At 38.6% G+C, this 18,528-nt stretch overlaps 1 protein-coding gene across 2 annotated transcripts; it reads right to left on the bottom strand.

The window, feature by feature from the left end:
- Positions 1-1,179: 1,179 nt before the first annotated feature.
- UBXN2B (UBX domain protein 2B) lies at positions 1,180-18,523 on the bottom strand. Of its 2 annotated transcripts, none has more exons than XM_031612819.2 (9): positions 18,353-18,523; positions 17,394-17,485; positions 14,937-15,008; positions 14,597-14,756; positions 13,055-13,132; positions 8,941-9,050; positions 8,386-8,523; positions 6,490-6,651; positions 1,180-3,234 (listed from the first exon to the last, which is right to left on the bottom strand). In XM_031612819.2, the coding sequence occupies exons 1-9, from the start codon at positions 18,473-18,475 to the stop codon at positions 3,072-3,074; spliced, it is 1,098 nt and encodes a 365-aa protein (XP_031468679.1). In that variant the 5' UTR covers positions 18,476-18,523; the 3' UTR covers positions 1,180-3,071. The 2 variants fall into 2 exon arrangements, with proteins under 2 accessions (XP_031468679.1, XP_089993742.1); XM_090137616.1 differs by having other exon boundaries at positions 3,082-3,290.
- Between the last annotated feature and the right edge of the window lie 5 nt (positions 18,524-18,528).

The following is an 18,528-nucleotide window of genomic DNA, read 5'->3' as shown; positions in this document are numbered from 1 at the left end:
TATTCGTGCCTTCCACAGTTAGTTCCAGATTCATACCTCAACATTTAGCTGCATTAAGGATACAGTTTGATCTGATTGCTATAATTCACTAAGTGTTCAACACAATTGCTGCCTACTGCCATTTATCACTGCATTAATCATTGGGTTTTTGAAGTTTAACTTCAAACAGTTGATGATCAGCTGAACATCAGCTGAAAAATCCTAGTCTTAAACTTTTCGAAACCCCACTCCAACAATATACAACTCACAGAAATAACACAAGCTCACTGCTCTCTGTGTGACATCATTTCAATCCTTATTATTCTATACTCTTGCCATTCACTGCCTCATCTGCCCATAGAACTGCAGATGCCTTGGCTGAGGCCTGACAGGCTTGAACAGCACAAGCAAAGAGAAGGAACAGTCTGATCCTCCTGCAGAACAATGCCATTTAAAGATCGTGGGAGCTTTCCCTTAGTGCAAGCAACTAAGCAGGAGCTGCTAACTGCACCTCTGAGCACTTAGAAGCTCTTACTTGGTTCATTTAATATTAAGAAAGATTTGCATTAAGAGTGAGAACAGCACGATCTAGTTGTTAGCATACACAACAAGTGCAACCACTAGTCAGATTAAGGCAGAATGTTTACAAACTTCTCAAAATGCTGCTGAAAAAACATCCAAACCAACAAGCCTGATTATGTTTGCCCAGAATAAATGATTACAAAAATGGTAGTGGTGTCCAAAAAAAGCACAAGCTTTCAAGCCCAGGTTTTCAACAGAAAACATTTACTTTTGGATTGTTTGGGTCTTGTGTGATAAAGGATTTCTGTAAAAGGCAAGCAAAGGTCAAGCCTGAGCCTTTCATAAGCTGCCTAGAAGTGTGATAGCATTATCACTTGTATTTCACAGAAGCTAAAAGGAACTTCCAAATACCTCAATAGCCTTGCTCTGTAAGAGATCTTCCACCAGTTCTGTTTTCATACTCCCTTCTTCCCTGTAGCCAGTCTTAGTTACACGTTCACATAGATCTTCATTCCAAGAACAGCTTTGTGCCTTGTGTTAGCTTCAAGAGGGAGAATTTAACATTAATAAAAAGTATGACAAACACAATTATGAAAGAGGGAACAGGTTCTAGAGGTTTTCGAGTACTTCAAAGCATTGAAATATTTTAATTCATGCACCGATACAAATTTCTAATGCTTGACAAAATAAACTCAACTACTGGGGCTCCTAGATAGTATCAGCTGCTACTGAGCATTAACATTTATCAGCTATTTGAAATAAACGCTGTCATAATATGAGCTGTTTTTTGGCACAGTAAGAGGAAAAAAATATTATTTGGTTAAACTCCGTGTTTAATGTCAGTCTTCAAAGATAATAAGCAATGCAACTGCACCTACATTCTGAGCTGAAATAAGCCCAAAGCACAGACTGCCCATGGTCTGCTTCACAGTACTGACTCTGACCTCACGTTTATAGACAGAATATAAATATATAAAATACATGCACAGTGCGTGTCCATCCCTTTCCACTTAGGTCTAAATATTTTTTTATATTTGGCACACAACAATCACCACTTCATCACAACATATACTGGAAAGAACAACAACTGCCTACAGTCTTTTAGCGTAGAAATTTATTTACTTAGCACATTAAATGCTTTATGATTAAATCATGCAAACAGATTACAAAAACAAGTGACTTCAAATACAACTGCACATTTAAAATTTACTCAAACTTTTCTTTTGAGATTAAAAGATTAACCTAATATATCAACCAAAGATAAAGCTATGCATAAATAAACACATTGATATTTTCAAGATAAAATAATCAGTGAAAACAGTATTTTTAATACATATATCTGTACAAAGAACACAGACCATTTACTCTCCTTCAGAGTCTGATCCATTCATTTGATATAAAGCCACAAATATTATAAATCTGCATACTATTAAAGCACAGCAGCCAGTCTGCCCACAATGTAAGATCCCTACTTACATATTGCAGTGTAGGACCACGTTATTTGAAAAAAAATATATGATTTCAAAGATTAAGAGGTTTAATTATACAACCTCCAATGGAAGTGTATAATGGCAAGTTGCACAAGTGAATCCCCACTGAATATTACAAAAGGTTATTAGCCAAAATTCCAAATATAAACATTTTGACTTTCAGGTCAAAAATACACAATCAGTTAACATGTCTACTTTTCTGCATGCAAATGACTGAATAAACAATTTTTGTCTGTGCACCTCTCGGTAGCTTTTATTTAAGTAACTGCTCATGTGAAGAATCACACAGCTGCACAGGGTTCAAGTTCAAAGTAACCACAGACCTACCCTCACAAAGTCTACATCACAGCAGTTCTTCAGATGACAGTAGTCCTTCTCATTTCCCTAACTTCAGAAGAAAAGAAATTCATACTTAATTTACACCACAAGTAGAACAACCAGAATACAAATTAGAACACTGTTATAGTCTGCAAGAGCTGAGCTTTGCATCTCCTGATACTGATCCCCTCAAAACAACAATATAAGGATATTTACATAAGAATTAGAATATAAATAATTATACTACACCATGAAACACTAGAAACAGAATATACAAAACTTATAATACAGCATTAATTATCTGTCAACCTATCAAACAGAATACCTTAATGATAATACAGCTTGGAAGGTAAACATAGCCTACAGGCTACGTTTTTTTCACATGGCTGTTTGTCAGTGCAGCATAAAACATTTCCATAGTGCAAATCTTACCAACTGTGTGAAATACATTGTCCCCTCCAGAAAAATTCTTCACCTCCTCTCCCACCCCCCTCCATAAAACACTGAAGAGTGATAGCTCACATCTCATACATGGCATTGTTTGAAACATACTAACAAAGGGAAGCTCAATTTAACACTGAAAGGGGGTTAAACAATGCTGAGCAATTAAAATAAGACACGCTATAGCTGGAAGACATGAAACCTAAAAATCTGATCTATGGAAGTGGAAGAATAAAGACATCGATCCTTCTTCTTTTCATCTATTGAAAACATTGTATGACAATACAGCACATACTGCTTCTGTTAGCAACAGCTCTAAGATTACTTTAATTGCTGGAGAATCACAGTGTTAAGTATATCTGCTTCTCGTAGTGTCAGGCTTTCATCTGTTAGCTCTTTATTTGGAAAAGTCGTCACAAGAACAAAATCAGTTGATGCAAATGCTGGACGGGACTGGATAATGAAATCTCGAATATCTTTAATCCTGTGGAAGGGATATGGACATGAAAGCTGTGTATGATTCCATTCCAATCTGAATCTTTGAAGACAAAGAACACAATCTTCTAATAGACTGAAAAACTGTTTAATATGTCTTACTGGTTTTACTTTTCAATTTCATCCATACTGCTATGGGTTGCAGCCTAGAAATGTTTTATTTCTTGTAGACAAAATCTTAAGAATTAATTTTAATGCTGCATGTTTTCTCAAATAAGAGAAATAAAAGTATTAACATAGGAGTGCATTGTAAGGAAGTCAAGTAATTTCAATTCCTATTGCAAAAAAATATATATCCATATTAATTAGTATACACCATGAAGGTTAAAATATTAATGGAAGGAAAAATCTTATAACATACGGTGATAAGAAAGCAGAGGGGAATTATTAATGCACCTCAATAGCAAGTAGGTTTCCCCTGCTTTCACTTAGTATTGAACTAGCAAACAAAATAAAACAGACACAGCATAGCAAATATAATTTAGTTTTGTAAGACATGGATGAAAGTAAGATTTTTAGAGATAAAAAACAACAATAAAACTGAGAATAACATCTTTGAAGGTCTACTGAACTAATAAGTAGATAGATTTACTGTAAACAAATAAGCAGGGACAAACTTTCTATCTTCAAGGCTTATGATGCAAGCAATGCATTTTAGTAAAAATAACTAAGAGAACACCAGTAATTATTAAATAAGCTTCTGTCAATACAGCCATTCTTACAGATGTTACTGGGAATTTACCACTTCTACCCTTCAATGCAGAGAACATAAAACATCATGAGTACAGAGCCTCTCCAGCAAGTAATTTCTCCAATTGGTGCTGGGAAGGAAGAGCCTGGGCTGGTATCATCAAGTCTACTAAGTATGAGACATTACTGCAACTTCTTGTCTATTGGCATCTCAGCTAAAATTACCTTCTTGTAGTCTGTGTATTCTGTCAGAAAGTTGCACATTGGCTCTGCCCTTATTCTGAGACAGAAATGGAAGAAAAAAAAGAGAACAGGTGGACTCTGAAAGCCATATAACAGCTTTGTAAAGAAACTGAGTCCACACACTAAGATACTAAGATCACCTTCAAGGCAGGATTCAAGTCCAGTTTCAGCTGTGTTCTAACACAATGCTACAGATTTTGGAGTGGGCTAACTTGAGCCTTGCTGGTTGTCAAGCATGGGTAGAACCACTACCCAAATCTCTGCCTTCTGCTCAAAGTTCTCTCAGCCACGTAGAACAGCAAGCACAAAGCATAACTTCACAGAACTTTGCTCTAAAACAATCTCTTAGACAAATAAATGAGGTTGGCCAACACCATTTGTGATAATGCCCCAAAAATGTCAATAAAAGTGATGGCAAGATCCAAACAACAGCCTACTAAGTTGACTGGAACAGATGGTCACTGAATAAGGAGGAAAAAACAGAGGTATTTAACACCTTGATATTTAATAGCAATGATAGATTTTGGGGTGCCTCGATCCCAAAGTTGGAGGACCCTGACTTTACATCTATAGTCAGTGGAATTGTAAAGGAACAACTGTATTAGCTCAACATTCCTAAGTCCCCAGAGCTAGGCAGGGTTCATTCCAGAGTGCTTAGGAAGGAATTAACAGATGTTACAGCTGGACTTCTCTCAAAATTTTAAGTGAGGTCATGAAAGTCAGGAGAAGTCCCTGCTAATGGAAACTAGCTAATCTTACATCCATCTACAGAAAGGGCATGAGAGAAGACTGAAGAAACTACAACCTATCGATCTAATCTCAGACGCATGAAGAGTTATGAAGAAGACTGTCCTGTGGAACACTGAAAGGCATTTAAACAACAAAAATACTCTCAGGGATAGTCAAGACCAATTCATCACGGGAAACCAGGGGATGTAATCTTTCTGGATTTCACTAAGACCTTTCATACTGCCCTTCATGGCATCCTTCTGGACAAATTAACCAGTTCTGAGATAAATTGTTTCATGTCATGCAGGGTGATGAATTGGTTTGATGGTAGCATGCACAGGGTTGTAGTAAATGAAGCTACAGGCTGGCAGACGATCACCAGCGGTGTTCCCTGGGCTCAATTCTAGTCTGCTCAACATTTTTATCAATGATCTGGATGCAGGACTGGGGTGTATCCTCAGCAAGTTTGTTAGCAATGCTAAACTGAGAGGGATGAGAGGCTCTGCAGAGGGTTTTAGAGAGATTGGAGCACTGAGCAATTAGCAGCTGCTGGCCTTTTTCCCCTTGATAACCATTCACAAGACCTGTAGGAACAGCACAAAGCTGTGCCAGGGGAGATTCAAACCTGCCATAAGGAAAAATTTCCCCACTGTGAAGGTCATCGTACACTGGAGCAGGCTTATTAAAGAGGTTGTTGATGACCCGTGTCTCCTTAGCATTCCAGACACTTTTGGATAATGCCCTCAACAACATGTTTAACTTTTGAGTAACCCCAAAAGAGGTCAGGCAGTTTAACTATATGATCTTTGAACATCCCTTCCTACTGAACTATTCTATTTAATGAATTTAAACACTCATCAAGTTTCACACACTGCCCATCCCTAGGAGACAACCATCCATTGTTTGTCAGCACTAGCCCAGCCACACAGCAGAACTGAAAAGAGTATGGTGTGACCATACCCTTCTGACTACAGGAATCAGCCTACACTTACAAATCATATCTTATTCAGTCATAGTTTAGGCAGCTTCAAGTACAGTGAAATAGAAATACAGATTGCAGGAGCAATTCTGCCTATACTGTGGAATACATTTCATTATACTCCATAACGCCTTAAAACAAGGTGCATTCACAGAGTCATTCAAGTCAGCCACTGGCTTTTCCCATGATCAGTTCAGGGTTGAGATGACTACACTGAAAGGTTGTCCAGATGTCAGCTTTCTCAGGAATAGTAAGAGGATCTCATACCTAAACAGACACTCATTATGGCTGGTACTGAGTCTTTACAAGTCACGGGACATCACAAGTCAGGAAAGTTTGTGACTTTGCAATTACCAAATATCCTGTGTTTTCAATTACAGAGTTTTGTTCTGATGGTCAATTTATCAATACATCTCTGTCTATGAAAACAATGCAGATCTGTGATATTCTTGTGGAATTTTATTTCCCCCTTTTCGGTGCTTTCCTGATATTCATTTGATGATAAAGCACAAACTTACCAAAATAATTTTTGTCACCTGTATTGAATCACAGAATCACAGACTGATTGATGAAGAATTAATTATTGATGTAGAATTAATTTACCTGTGTGTTTGATTAAATCTTTGTATTAATCGGCTTCCATCAGCTAATCTGATTTGAATTTTAGTTGCTGGAACAGAATCATCAATCAGAACAGGTGCGTTAAGAATGGATTTGTCCTCCTCCTCTGGAGATGAAGGTGTGCTGACTATTTCAGGTGTAAGACTAGACAAGTGGAAAAAAAACAAAATGAGATAAACAATACTTATATAGTTTCTTTTCAAAGACTAAAATTCCACATATATTTTTCCTGTAACTGCGTAGATCCTTACATTTACCCGATATTAAATTGGTAATCAAGTACAAACTAAAATATCTGAACTGAAATATTATGCATGCAGAACATGAAGTGACAGTCTTTGATACTAGGATTTACATATCATAACTCACAGACTGAACTTAAAAAGAATAATTACACAGCATTATATTGTACTAACTGTCACAAACTAGAAATTTAGAAATTGCTGTCATGAGCAACGTTTTACGATTCTGGGTATGCCCCACCGTTTTAGAGCAGATAATTGGCAACACCGCGTAGAAAGCTTACAGTCTTTGTCTTGCATAGTATACAAATAAGACAAATCTGATTGGAGATAACTATTTGGTTCCTTTCTTTCACTGCTTAAATAGTTAAGACTGCACAAGATACTAAAACAAAGAAATTCTACAATTTTGTGTGCACATTCTTCTGTATACAACCTCTCTTCCCCACCTGTTTTTGTTCTGTATTTCTTTAAGTAGCCCAAGCAAGTGCTCAGGTGAACATGCTACTGAATATAACTGTTCACAGCATCACTCCTACCAGAGCTTCTCACCTTTTTATTTCTTGTGAGCACATTTCCTGATTTTTTTTTTTTTTAAATGGGAAATACAGTTTGGAAACTACTAAGAAGCATTTAGTGAATTACAAAGAATCACAGAATTGCTCAGGTTGGCAAAGACCTTAAAGATCATCAAGTCCAACCACAACCTAACCATACTACCCTAAGTCTAACAACCCTCTGCTAAATCATGTCCCTGAGCACCACATTCAGACGGTTTTTAAACACATCCAAGGATGGTGGCTCAACCACCTCCCTGGGGAGCCTATTCCAGTGCTTAACGACCCTTTCTGTAAAGAACTTTTTCCTGATATCCAACCTAAACCTCCTGTGGTGCAACTTGAGGCCATTTCCCCTTGTCCTGTCACCAGTCACCAATGAGAAGAGACAAACCCCACTCTCGCTGCAATCACTTTTCAGGTATTGGAAGAGAGCAATAAGGTCTCCCCTCAGCCTCTTCTTCCCCAACATTAAGTACAACAGCATACTGTTAGTATCTTTTTTGGCAAACAAACATCACATGAATAGACATAATCATAAATAAAAGTTGAGGAACATGCACAACTCAACAGCTCATATCAAATCAGTGGGAGAAGATGCTATGAAACTGATAATTGTCATGTAAAAAGCCTGCTCACTGGCAGAATTGTCACTTAACTGTTTATTATGACAGTAATTTAATCAGAACAGAGATTATGCATATTTGGACAAAGTAGACACGCAAAACACAGAAATGACTTCTGCATTATTAGGTACCAGTTCCACTGGTGGAAAAATATATGTATACACAAAGCTATACATAAGAATATGCAGAGAAATCTTGTATTTCCAACAAACATCTAGCAGGTTTAAGAGCAGATCCAGGACACAGAAGTAAGACTTGCCTTTTAGTAAGATTACATATAAGCTTCCACATTCACAAGTGACTATGAAATCAGGGCTGAGACCTTGAAATCAAGGTAGCACAAAATGATTTCATATTGCTTTCATCACCTGATTAGTTCTCCAAAAGCCTCCTAACTGATTCAATTCAGCTTTTGGAATGACATATGGACACAGAACACTCAGTGATTTTTACCTTCCAAGTTTTTGCCCTTCTCCACTGAAAGCTTTGAATCGCAGCCTTGGCTTCACGTATTCCTGCTCCTGGTGGTCTTCCATATCCAGGTTAACCTGGCCACCATGAACAAGTCGCTGCAGTTCCACAGGAATTTCCCTTAATACAAAAAAAGGCTCTCAGTTATGCTCTGTACTGCAATGAGGAATTACACAAAAATCTTGCACTGTACAAGTTCATGCTTGCATTCTGCTTGCTTTAGAAGATGGAGATGCCCAATTGTTTTACGAATTGATTTCATCTCAAAATAACAGATAAAATGAAAAATTAAAATGAAGAAAAAAGATCAGCCTAGAAATCACTAACAAAATACACAGAACTAACAGCCTATATGAGTAAGAAACCAAAAAACTTCAAATTTTTAAGTACTCTATGCATCTGATGACAAATATAGAACTCATTTTATGGGTGCAAACATAGCAAAAACCTTGAGTTTTTAATAATTTCAATCATTTTGAGAAAACAGTTTTCTTCAGTTAAAGGATGCGCCTCAATAAAATTGCTATTTTAACTCACCCTCTTTTAACAGACTCAAGAAACTGGGCATTTATTGGGTCTGAATAGGATCTCAATTCTCCATCATCTAAACTGAAGCCATTCCTCCACAGTTTCAGCAAAATTTGAACCTGAGGGAAAAATATGGAAGTTACAGAAAGTGAAGATACACAAGTAAGGTATTTCAGTTTCCTACAGATTACCATTTATTCCAAGACCATTTTTACATTTGCAGTAAAGAATCTCTTATTAATCTGTTATTTGTGACATACAGATAATATACAATGACTTCATAATGAGCTCGACAGTATTTCAACTACTTTTAAAAGCAGTAAACACTTCTTGTTGATAAATTAAGAAACAAATGCATACTTTCACGAAATATTGCTGATATACCAGTTAGAGTTATAATTGCTATTTCCTCAAATTGTTTAACTGCAGTTAAAGTTGATACTATCTCTACCCAGTTCAAATTCTGAGCACTGCTGGGCACCAGCTTCCATCACTTCCCTCTGATTTTGCTGCCTGCACGTACCACCAGCCAAAGCCTGTATCACTGGAGGCACTGCAGCTCTCAGAAGTCTGCACCTCTCTTCCCTGCAACTAACACCTTACAGCCCAGCAAGATTAGGCTTTCCTAATCAGTAAAACTGCGCTTAGAAAACTAGCCCTGCTTCAAATAATGGTAACCCCACTGCAACATGCTTCTGGCTCAACAGAGCAGGCTATTACTTAACAAGCAGAAGGATTACTTAAGAGGGAAGAAGGCATCATTTCCTGGCATGCCATGACATAAGCTCCCAACCTAAACTACATCCTTTAGCTTCTCTCATTTTTCCTGCCTCGATGAGCTTAACATCATCTCTAGCCACTCATCTGAATAGCGAGATATAGAAGATTTTGTATTTTTGACTCTCCCTCACTTTCACACAATGACATGATCCTGAACAACATAAATCTGACAAGAAGAAAGGGAGAAAAAGAAGAAAAGATTAGCTTTTAACCTGGATCATCTCCCTGATCCAACTTATTACTTCTGCTGGCTTGTGGGAACAAGAGGCTGGACTAGACCGTCTTTCAATCTAGCATGTTAGGTTTTTGTTTTGTTTTTTTTTTTTTTTTAAACATTATGAGACTAGCAGTATATATAACCTTTGTTTCTTTCTTACTAATAAGTGGAAAAATTTAAGCTGTATCTAAGACACAGGGAAAAGAAGACAGAAACTCATGCTCAGACTGAAAAACTGGCAAATAAAAGCTTTTGATGTCTCCACTATCTTCATATTATCAGCTAGGATGCATTTAAATTGTATAAGGAAGAAAATGAGGAATAATTTAAAAGATGACCTGATTTTTCCCACATTCGATCTTGAGTCAGAGTAGACTATTCCACAAATTGTGTCAAGTACAGCAAAGAAGTGTCAAGATGAGAAGATATAAGTAACCTGCATAGAGAGGATTTACAAAACCAGCCATTTATAATTTGTGCAACAGAATGGTTTAATCAATTTCAGCCACTCACATGAAAGCATGCAAAAGATGACTACAAACATGGAGAAAACTTTTTTTTTTTCCTCCTCACAGTTTCTCAAGTAGTGAAATCAGTGCTTTCTCAGCTGTGGGTGGGCACACTGTCCCTGACTTGAGCCTTCTTTCCCACTAGTTACAGTCTGCTATGAAGGGAAAACCATGCATTTTCCACCATACTGAAAATAATTTGCAAAGACAACTCTAGCACAAATTGTACACAGATTATATAAAAAACTATAAAGACACAGTGAACTGAATATTATTATTAAAGAAGAATGGGATTCTTTTAGCTTATCTATTCTCAGAAATAACCATGCCTCAACTTAGCATCAAAATTTAAGACAGTTTTGAACTTGAATCGTGTCTAGAGAAAACTAGTTTCCATTAACAAAGAATAAATGCTACAGAGGTATTAACATAACTGTTTTTTATATTTTGAATTAATTTTGTTTTCAAGCATTTTCCATAAAAAAAATCAAAGGGTGACATTCACAGAACTGCCACTATACTCAAATCCACTTTCAGCTGGTTAACAGATAGGATGTGAACTGCTGGTTTCAAAATCACTAACATGCTCAAATAAATCTGGAACAGAGTTTAAGCATGTCTGTGGTAGCTCAGATGTATTTGGGAGAAAAAGTCTTTCGTTAAGACCTGCTGACCATAAGAAATGAAACAAATTTGCCAAATGATTACTTGTTAGTCAGCCTCACCCCTCAATTCCTGAAAAAGGACTGGAGCATCTAAACCCAGAAGTCGTTTTCCAGGCATAGGAAAGACATCAAATTCATCATGAGCAGTCAGCACAGATTCACCAACTAGAAACTGTTTTTACCAACTTCTGTAATTAAATGACTGGCCTGGAAGATGAGGGGAGAACAGTCAACATTGCCCACCTGGAGATCCTCACAGAGGGGCTGTAAAGTGTGGGCTGGATGAGCAAACAATGAGCTGGACTGAAAACTAGCTGGACAGACAGGCCCAGAAGTGGTGATGAGTGTCTAGAATCTTTGTTAGTGATCTCACCAACAGAACAGAGTATACCCTCAGCAAATTTGAAGACGACACAAAACTGGGAGGAGTAGCTGAATACACCAGAGGATCATGCTGGCATTCACAGACACCTCAACAGGCTGGAAAAAGGGCTGACAGGAACCTCATGAAGTTCAAGAAGAAATGCAAAGCCCATCATCTGGAGAAGAAAACATCCTAGTTAGTACCAGACTGGGGGGGGGGCACTTACTGGAAAGCAGCTTGGCAGAACCTTAGAGGACACCAAGTAGAACATGATCCAGCAATGTACTCTTGCAGCAAAGGCAGCTAATGGTATCCTGGACTGTATTAGGCAAAGCTTTGCCAGCAGTTGGCTGGGGAGGCCACATTAAGAGCACTGTGTCCAGTTTCGGGCTCCCCAGTACAAGAAAGACACAAATGTAATGGAAAATGTCCAGCAAAGGGTCACAGAGATGAAGGCAATGGAGCATCCTCCCCTATGTGGGAAGTCTGACACCGAGTTGGGCATGTTCAGCCTAAAGAAGCGAAAGCTCAGGGAGATTTCATCAGTCTGTAAATACCTGAAGGTGCAAATAAGACAGAGTCAGGCTGCGTATGCTGCTGCCCAGTGCCAGGACAAGAGCCAATGGGCACAAACTGGAATACAGGAGGTTTGCTCTGAACATCAGGAAGCATTTCTTTACTTTGCAGGTTTCTGAGCAATAGAACATTCCGCCCAGAGAGGTTGTGGAGTCTCCTCCTTAGAGGACATGGCATTCTGGGCAACAGGCTCCTTGAGGAGAAGCATTGGACTAGGTGACCTGAACAAAGACATTCCCAGTCTCAAGTATTCTGTGAAATCATGGATAAGTACCCTGCTAACTGCATTCCAGTCATAATCAAAGCAGTCTCTCCCCACAGTTTTGAAGAAATCCTTTATTTTTCTAGTTTTCCTACATTTCAACTATCTGCATGGTCTTAACACTAAGAAAAAGGTGACTGGCAAAATAAAGTTGTGGTATCATTTAACATAAAGACAACTTGTTTTTCTACATTATGAACTACCCAAAAATCACTATTTTAATTTATTATTTACTATTATTTTACCAAGCATGGTAAAGATATTCAGGTGGTAGGTATTTACTAGAAACAGTCACTTCCAATATATGTACAGAGCAAAAAATATTAAACAGAAATAATTAATTACCAAGGGATTTTAATTAACCCAGATCAGTTCTGTGAATGCCTAGAGGTCTTAATAGCTGTTGTGTCTCTTCTCTGCATCAAATTAAGCTTTTAATTCTAACCTCTGCTTCACAAATCAGGTCAGGAGATCAGAATGCTCCCAGCACTCAAGTTCCCAAAGTTGCATGTGGTCATCCAGTCCTCTTGTCAAGCATATCTGTAACACAACCCTTAATGGTATCTACTAAATAAATATTTTTCCTCTGGGAACACTTTCAATTAATTTCTACTGAATGCATTTTTAATATTTAGATATTTGTCCTTCTTCATAGACAACTGCAGTAATACTGGTATTTTAAGCTGCAGACACAGTAAAGGCAGGCAACAATCAGAGACAGTGTTTATGGCTATTCAGAATTGTACTTACATCTTGATTTTCTCCATATATATATTCAGAGTGCTTTTGAGACGAGTCACCCAATCTATATCCACCACCAGAAAATGACTGAAAAGTAGACAAAGTAAAGCTCACTGAAAAGATATCTGAAACAGTTTATTAAATTTATCAAGGTACAATTAAGAACAACAGCAAGCTTGCTTCCATGATAAAGAGCAAGCAACTGTAACTTAAAATTTTCTGTTTAGAAAGTATACATCTAGTGATTTGTATAGAAACAATATTAGTTTCTAGTCTGTACACTTTTTCAAACATAAGTAATTCAAACCAGACATTTTGACTGCAGCTGATTTTTAAAAATCAACTTAATTAAAAATGAAGCAAATAATCCCAGTTCAAGCTGATACCTAACAATTCTTCTCACAACAAGTGCAAGATAAACAAGGGATCAGGCCCAGCCAGCGTGGGTTCATGAAAGGCAGTTTCTGCTTGACCAACCTCATCTCCATCGACAATCGAGTGACCCACCTGGTGGACCAGGGAAAGGCTGTTGATGTAGTCTACCTAGACTTCAGCAAAGCCTTTGACACTGTCTCCCACAGTATTCTCCTAAAGAAGCTGACATTGGCTAAGGCCAATAGCATGAAGTCCAACTAGACCAAGTCCTGCACTTTGGCCACAAAATCTCAGGCAACGCTACAGGCTTGAGTGGTTGGAAGACTGCGTGAAAGAAATGGACCTGAGTGCGTTGGTCAGCATTCTGCTAAACAAGCCAGCCATGTGCCCAGGTGGCCAAGAAGGCCAATGGCATCCTCGCTTGTATCAGAAACAGTGCAGCAGCAGGAGCAGGAAAGTGATCATCCCTCTGTACTCAGCACCGGTGAGGCTGCACCTCGAGTGCTGTGTTCAGTTTTGGGCCCCTCACTGCAAGAAAGACATTGAGGCCGTGGAGCGAGAAGCCCTGAAGGGTCTGGAGCACAAGTTATATGGGAAGCAGCTGAAGAAACCGGGATTATTCAGTCTAGAGAAGAGGAGGCTCAGGGGAGACCTTATCACTTTCTACAACTCCCTGAAGGGAAGTCGTGACAAGGGGGGGGGTCGGCCTCTTCTTCCATGTAAGTATGATAGGACAAGAGGGAATGACTGTAAGGTGCATCCAGGGAGACTCAGGTTGGATATTAGGAAAAATTTCATCTCAGAACAAGCGGTCAGGCGTTGGAATGGGCTGCCCAGGGAGGAGGTTGAGTCACCATCGCTGGAGGCATTCAGAAAACATTTAGATGTACTAAGGGACATGGTTTAGTGGGGAAATATTGGTGGTAGTTGGATGGTTGGACTGGATGATCTGGAAGGTCTTTTCCAAGGTTGGTGATTCTATAATTCCCTGAAATTGCATGGTATCCCATCACTTTATTTTCTAGAACAAGCTACTGAGCACATACAATACACAACTGCATTGATCAAATCCTCTGCTATATGCAAACCACAGAAGGACATATTTGCTCTCATGTGATTATGCGAGTTTCGAAGAGCCTGATGTAAATAGAGATCAAAATACCTTTTGACTTTTACCTTAGCTTTACTGAAGTCACCAGATGTTCTTGAGGCTTCATCTAGTGGTACAGCCCCGTGTTCTTTTGCTTCTTTGAAGAGTTCAGCAACAATTTTACTCGGATTGTTAGAAGCCCCAGAAATTTGTAATCCGCTGTATTCTGAGTCACCTGAATAAAATCTAGAGAATAGTAACATTCATAAGCAACAATGCTTTAAAACAACAAACATAATTTTCCTCTTCCCATTAGTGAAAGTAAGTTTATGAACAAATGCATTTTCAAAAACAGGGTGGAGCAATGTCAAGAAAAATAACAATTACTTTCACAACTGTTACATGAGCTTTTTGTTTTTAAAATACCTTTGGTTTTCTTTATCATCACTCATGCTTCTCTCTGGTTTTCTTAAGCTTCTGAAAGAATCTATTTTAAGACTGTTGAGAAAAAATGAAAGAATATAAATGAAGATGACTGGCACATACTCGCCACATGTATCAGATGCACTAAATTCTTCACATCCAACTTCTGAAACCACTTTTTTAAAAGGAAGGACATATTTTTGATTTTACCATTTTTTAAACAAGACAATTTTATTTCTAAGCCAGACAAAATGCTCCAGAAGATCCACCTTAATGATAAGTTTATCTTCTCATCATATCTGTTTGTCCATGGTACACAGACGCTTAATACTGAATAAGCCTGAAGTGAAATTCTGCTGGCAGATCTCACAGATAATAAAGGTAATATTACAAGCTGAACATCAATTGGAGAATCCTGTCTTGCAGTATTAACTTCACTTCAAATTCTTCCCACATTTTAGCTGATTTTGTTGCCTAGTGAAGCCACTGCCACTTTTTTGATGTCCTGGAATTCCTGTCTATGAGTATCCCAGAAACTAAGTAGTAGCAGTTTTCACTTCTATCCCGCATGATCTTAGAAACATATTGAATGGCATTGTTGCAAAGACTTTCAGAAGATTATTAAATGCCCATTTAATTCAACACAGGGACCAGTTGGTATGCTACCAGAAGACAAACGAGGTTGTTAGTTTGCAATATGCCAGGAAGAGCTGTACAGATGTAAACCCTCATCCTGCAGTATTTCACAATAAAATTCATCAATGAAGGATCTGCGTAAGGCAGCCAAGCTCACAGGCAAGATAAGAACACACATACAACAGTCCGCTACACGGCAGTTTGCTAATTCAGACTTAAACAATGTTTCACCTCAATACATTTCAAATCAAAATATAGTGGAGCAGGACATCACTTTTTTTAAGTACTGGTGTTAAAACAAGGTGATTCTACATCTCCAAGAAGGCTCTGCTTTTTATTTTCTTCTCAGAAAAAAATAACAAACGTATTGTTACAAACTTAGGTCATGGGCACTAAAAGCTTTTCTATGGTGTTATTCTTCTATTCTTAATCTCTTCTGTTTTCTTCCTTTGACACATTCTGGGCTTTGTACTTTTATGCCAACTGTCCTAAATTTGGTGAAGTTGCTAGAGATTATATAACATAATGGCATTTGCTCCGGCAGGGCCCATAGACATCCTCTATACCTGCAACTGTGCAGACAAGTAGATGACTTCAAGAGAAGCATTATGTTTCCTTATAATTAACACTGCTCATTTAAAAGAAAACTGAAGTAAAAAAAAATATATATACATCTCATTTTGGATACCATGCAAATAACAGAACTGCAGCCATTTTCCACTTCAGATTCCAGCATGAATGCCAACAAAGAGCAAGTCCTTGCCAATAGCAGTCACACTGAGTATTTAAGACACTGTACTGCAGTTTTTTCTTCATCTGGAACAGGAAGCTGTAACTTCATGACAGGTACAGATAAATAGAGCTGTTTGTTTAATTTGTTTATAAAATCTGTTCTACATAACTGATCTTAGGCAGTTTTGTCCAAGAAACCCAAACTATTATTCTGCAATTTTCTCATCTGGTGCTAAATTCCCTCTTCCTAAGGATCTGCATTTGCAAATGCACTCAAGGTATAGTGCTGCTGACTAAGCTCTTTTTCTGATATTTGACCTCTTTTGAAATGGAGATTCATATTGGCAGCAGAGAAGGAAAGACAAGCCAAATACAATCCTTGTTATGGCATCATTGACAGTGATGATTTAAAGACTTCTTTAGAACAATTAAAGAACAATTAATTAAGAACTGGCAAGGTTTCTTTATAAAAGTTTCAAAGCTATATTGAATCTTCAAACCCCATGTGAACTGCAAACACTACAGGACAGCAAAACCTGGCTTTATATCTACAAACACGTCTTCTATCCACCCAGCACCACCAAACAACTTAATCACAAAGTCATCCTAATTTCTCTCACCTCCTATGAACCCACAACTCATTTATCTGGCTAGTTACTTAAGTAATACTGACCTAAACAGAAGACTCAGAGCAGCTCTCATCAAGTTCCACACAAACTACTGATCTGCTGAATTTTGAAGAAGGAAAGAACTGCAGTATTTTTCTGACACAGCAATTACCTGAATTCTATCTCTGAGGAAAAAAAAACAAGCAACACCACATTTCACTTGGAGCATCTTAATCTCATCTTAGGTGAAGTGGGTTTAAAGCACTTTGGAATAGCATATAACACAACAGCTGCCAAATAAGTATGACTAAAAAACCATTCTAAGACGTGGACTATGCATTATTGCAGGCATTCCGAACTTTTGACTGTGAACTGCTGTAGAGCACTGTCTGTACAAAAAGAAGAAATTAACTACGACGACAACATTTTATTAGCTAATACAGCTCCTATTTGACACATGTCTGAAGTACAAAGCGCCCCTTACCCCTTTGAGTTACTCATCTTTGTTGTCGTTGGTTTGTCAGGACGCAATGACTGCCTTTTAGCTTCATCTTCATACAATTCTGCCAAGGCCAACTGTTGGAAACAGTACTCTTTTTAGAGGTCTAAAGCTACATATAGAACAGAAATAAGACACACTAATGCTAAACGTGCACACTGTCAGAAAATTAGAGACATCAACATGAGAACACTCAATTAATTCTCTAAATTAAGCTTCCTTTCTATTTTATGAAAAAAAAAGCAAGAAATACTCAATATGCTCATGCCAGAGTTATGTGATACTTGTACTCTGCTTGCACTTGGTCCACAGAGTCTCATTAGTTACCTTCAGCCTACATTAAAGCTTCAGACTACACACACCTGTATACGTTACACATAATTTCTTCAATGCTAATAAACTGAAATAAATTTGTTAAGAATCCCTCTGATAAAACTGGGAAGCAAATAAATTTTACAACCATACGACACAGAAATAGAAAAAAAAATGCAACTGAAGTACATACTGGGATTAAGACAGAAACTCAGCCTGACTGGCTTGATTTCCAAATATCATTGTAAATATTTCTAATAAGAAACTTCTCCCCACGGGCTGCCATATCAATGGAAAGTTCTTTTTCAGGAAACAGTGAGAGGCACATCTAACACACCATTTTTTTAGCAACTTACTTTTGCCCTGAATAACACTGTACGTTGTTTCATAACTTTTCCTTTATTTAATACGCGATATCAAATCGCAGACGCAAAGACCACAAGCAGATGCTAAGGAGGAGCCAGGAAAGAGGGAATAGCAAATAACTTCAGGTTCACCCCCGTACTCGGAGGCCCGGCCCTAAGGCGCACGGCCCCACCAGGAGCCCCGCGCTCCGCCCTGCCGCCTCACAGCCACCCGAGACAACGCTCCGCCCCGCTGAGGGACCGGGGCGCTCCTCCCCGCTCGCTCACCTGTAAATCTCGCGCGCTGGGCGGACGACCGCCGCCGCGGTGCTGCCGCTCCCTCCGGACGCCCGGGCCGGCCGCCGACATTTCCCCTTCCTGCTGCGCGGGAGCTGCCTCGCCGTCCGCCATCTTCTGAGGGCGGCAACCCCTCCCGCGGGTCGCCTTGGGCGGAGCCAGCGCCG

This window comes from Phasianus colchicus, chromosome 3 (assembly GCF_987193195.1).
Source record: "Phasianus colchicus chromosome 3, bPhaCol1.hap1.1, whole genome shotgun sequence".
NCBI lineage: Eukaryota > Metazoa > Chordata > Aves > Galliformes > Phasianidae > Phasianus > Phasianus colchicus.
The sequence above is the reverse complement of the archived record's forward strand: the minus strand, read 5'-3'. Positions and strand labels throughout refer to the sequence as shown.

Excerpts from the sequence above, each read along its gene's own strand:
- UBXN2B (XM_031612819.2), bottom strand. The coding sequence starts at position 18,475 with ATGGCGGACGGCGAGGCAGCTCCCGCGCAGCAGGAAGGGGAAATGTCG. Across the intron at positions 15,009-17,393 it reads AAGATGAGTAACTCAAAGGG|TCTTAAAATAGATTCTTTCA; the intron begins GTAAGGGGCGCT and ends TTTTCTCAACAG. Across the intron at positions 6,652-8,385 it reads GAAGGGCAAAAACTTGGAAG|TCTTACACCTGAAATAGTCA; the intron begins GTAAAAATCACT and ends CCACTTGTCTAG.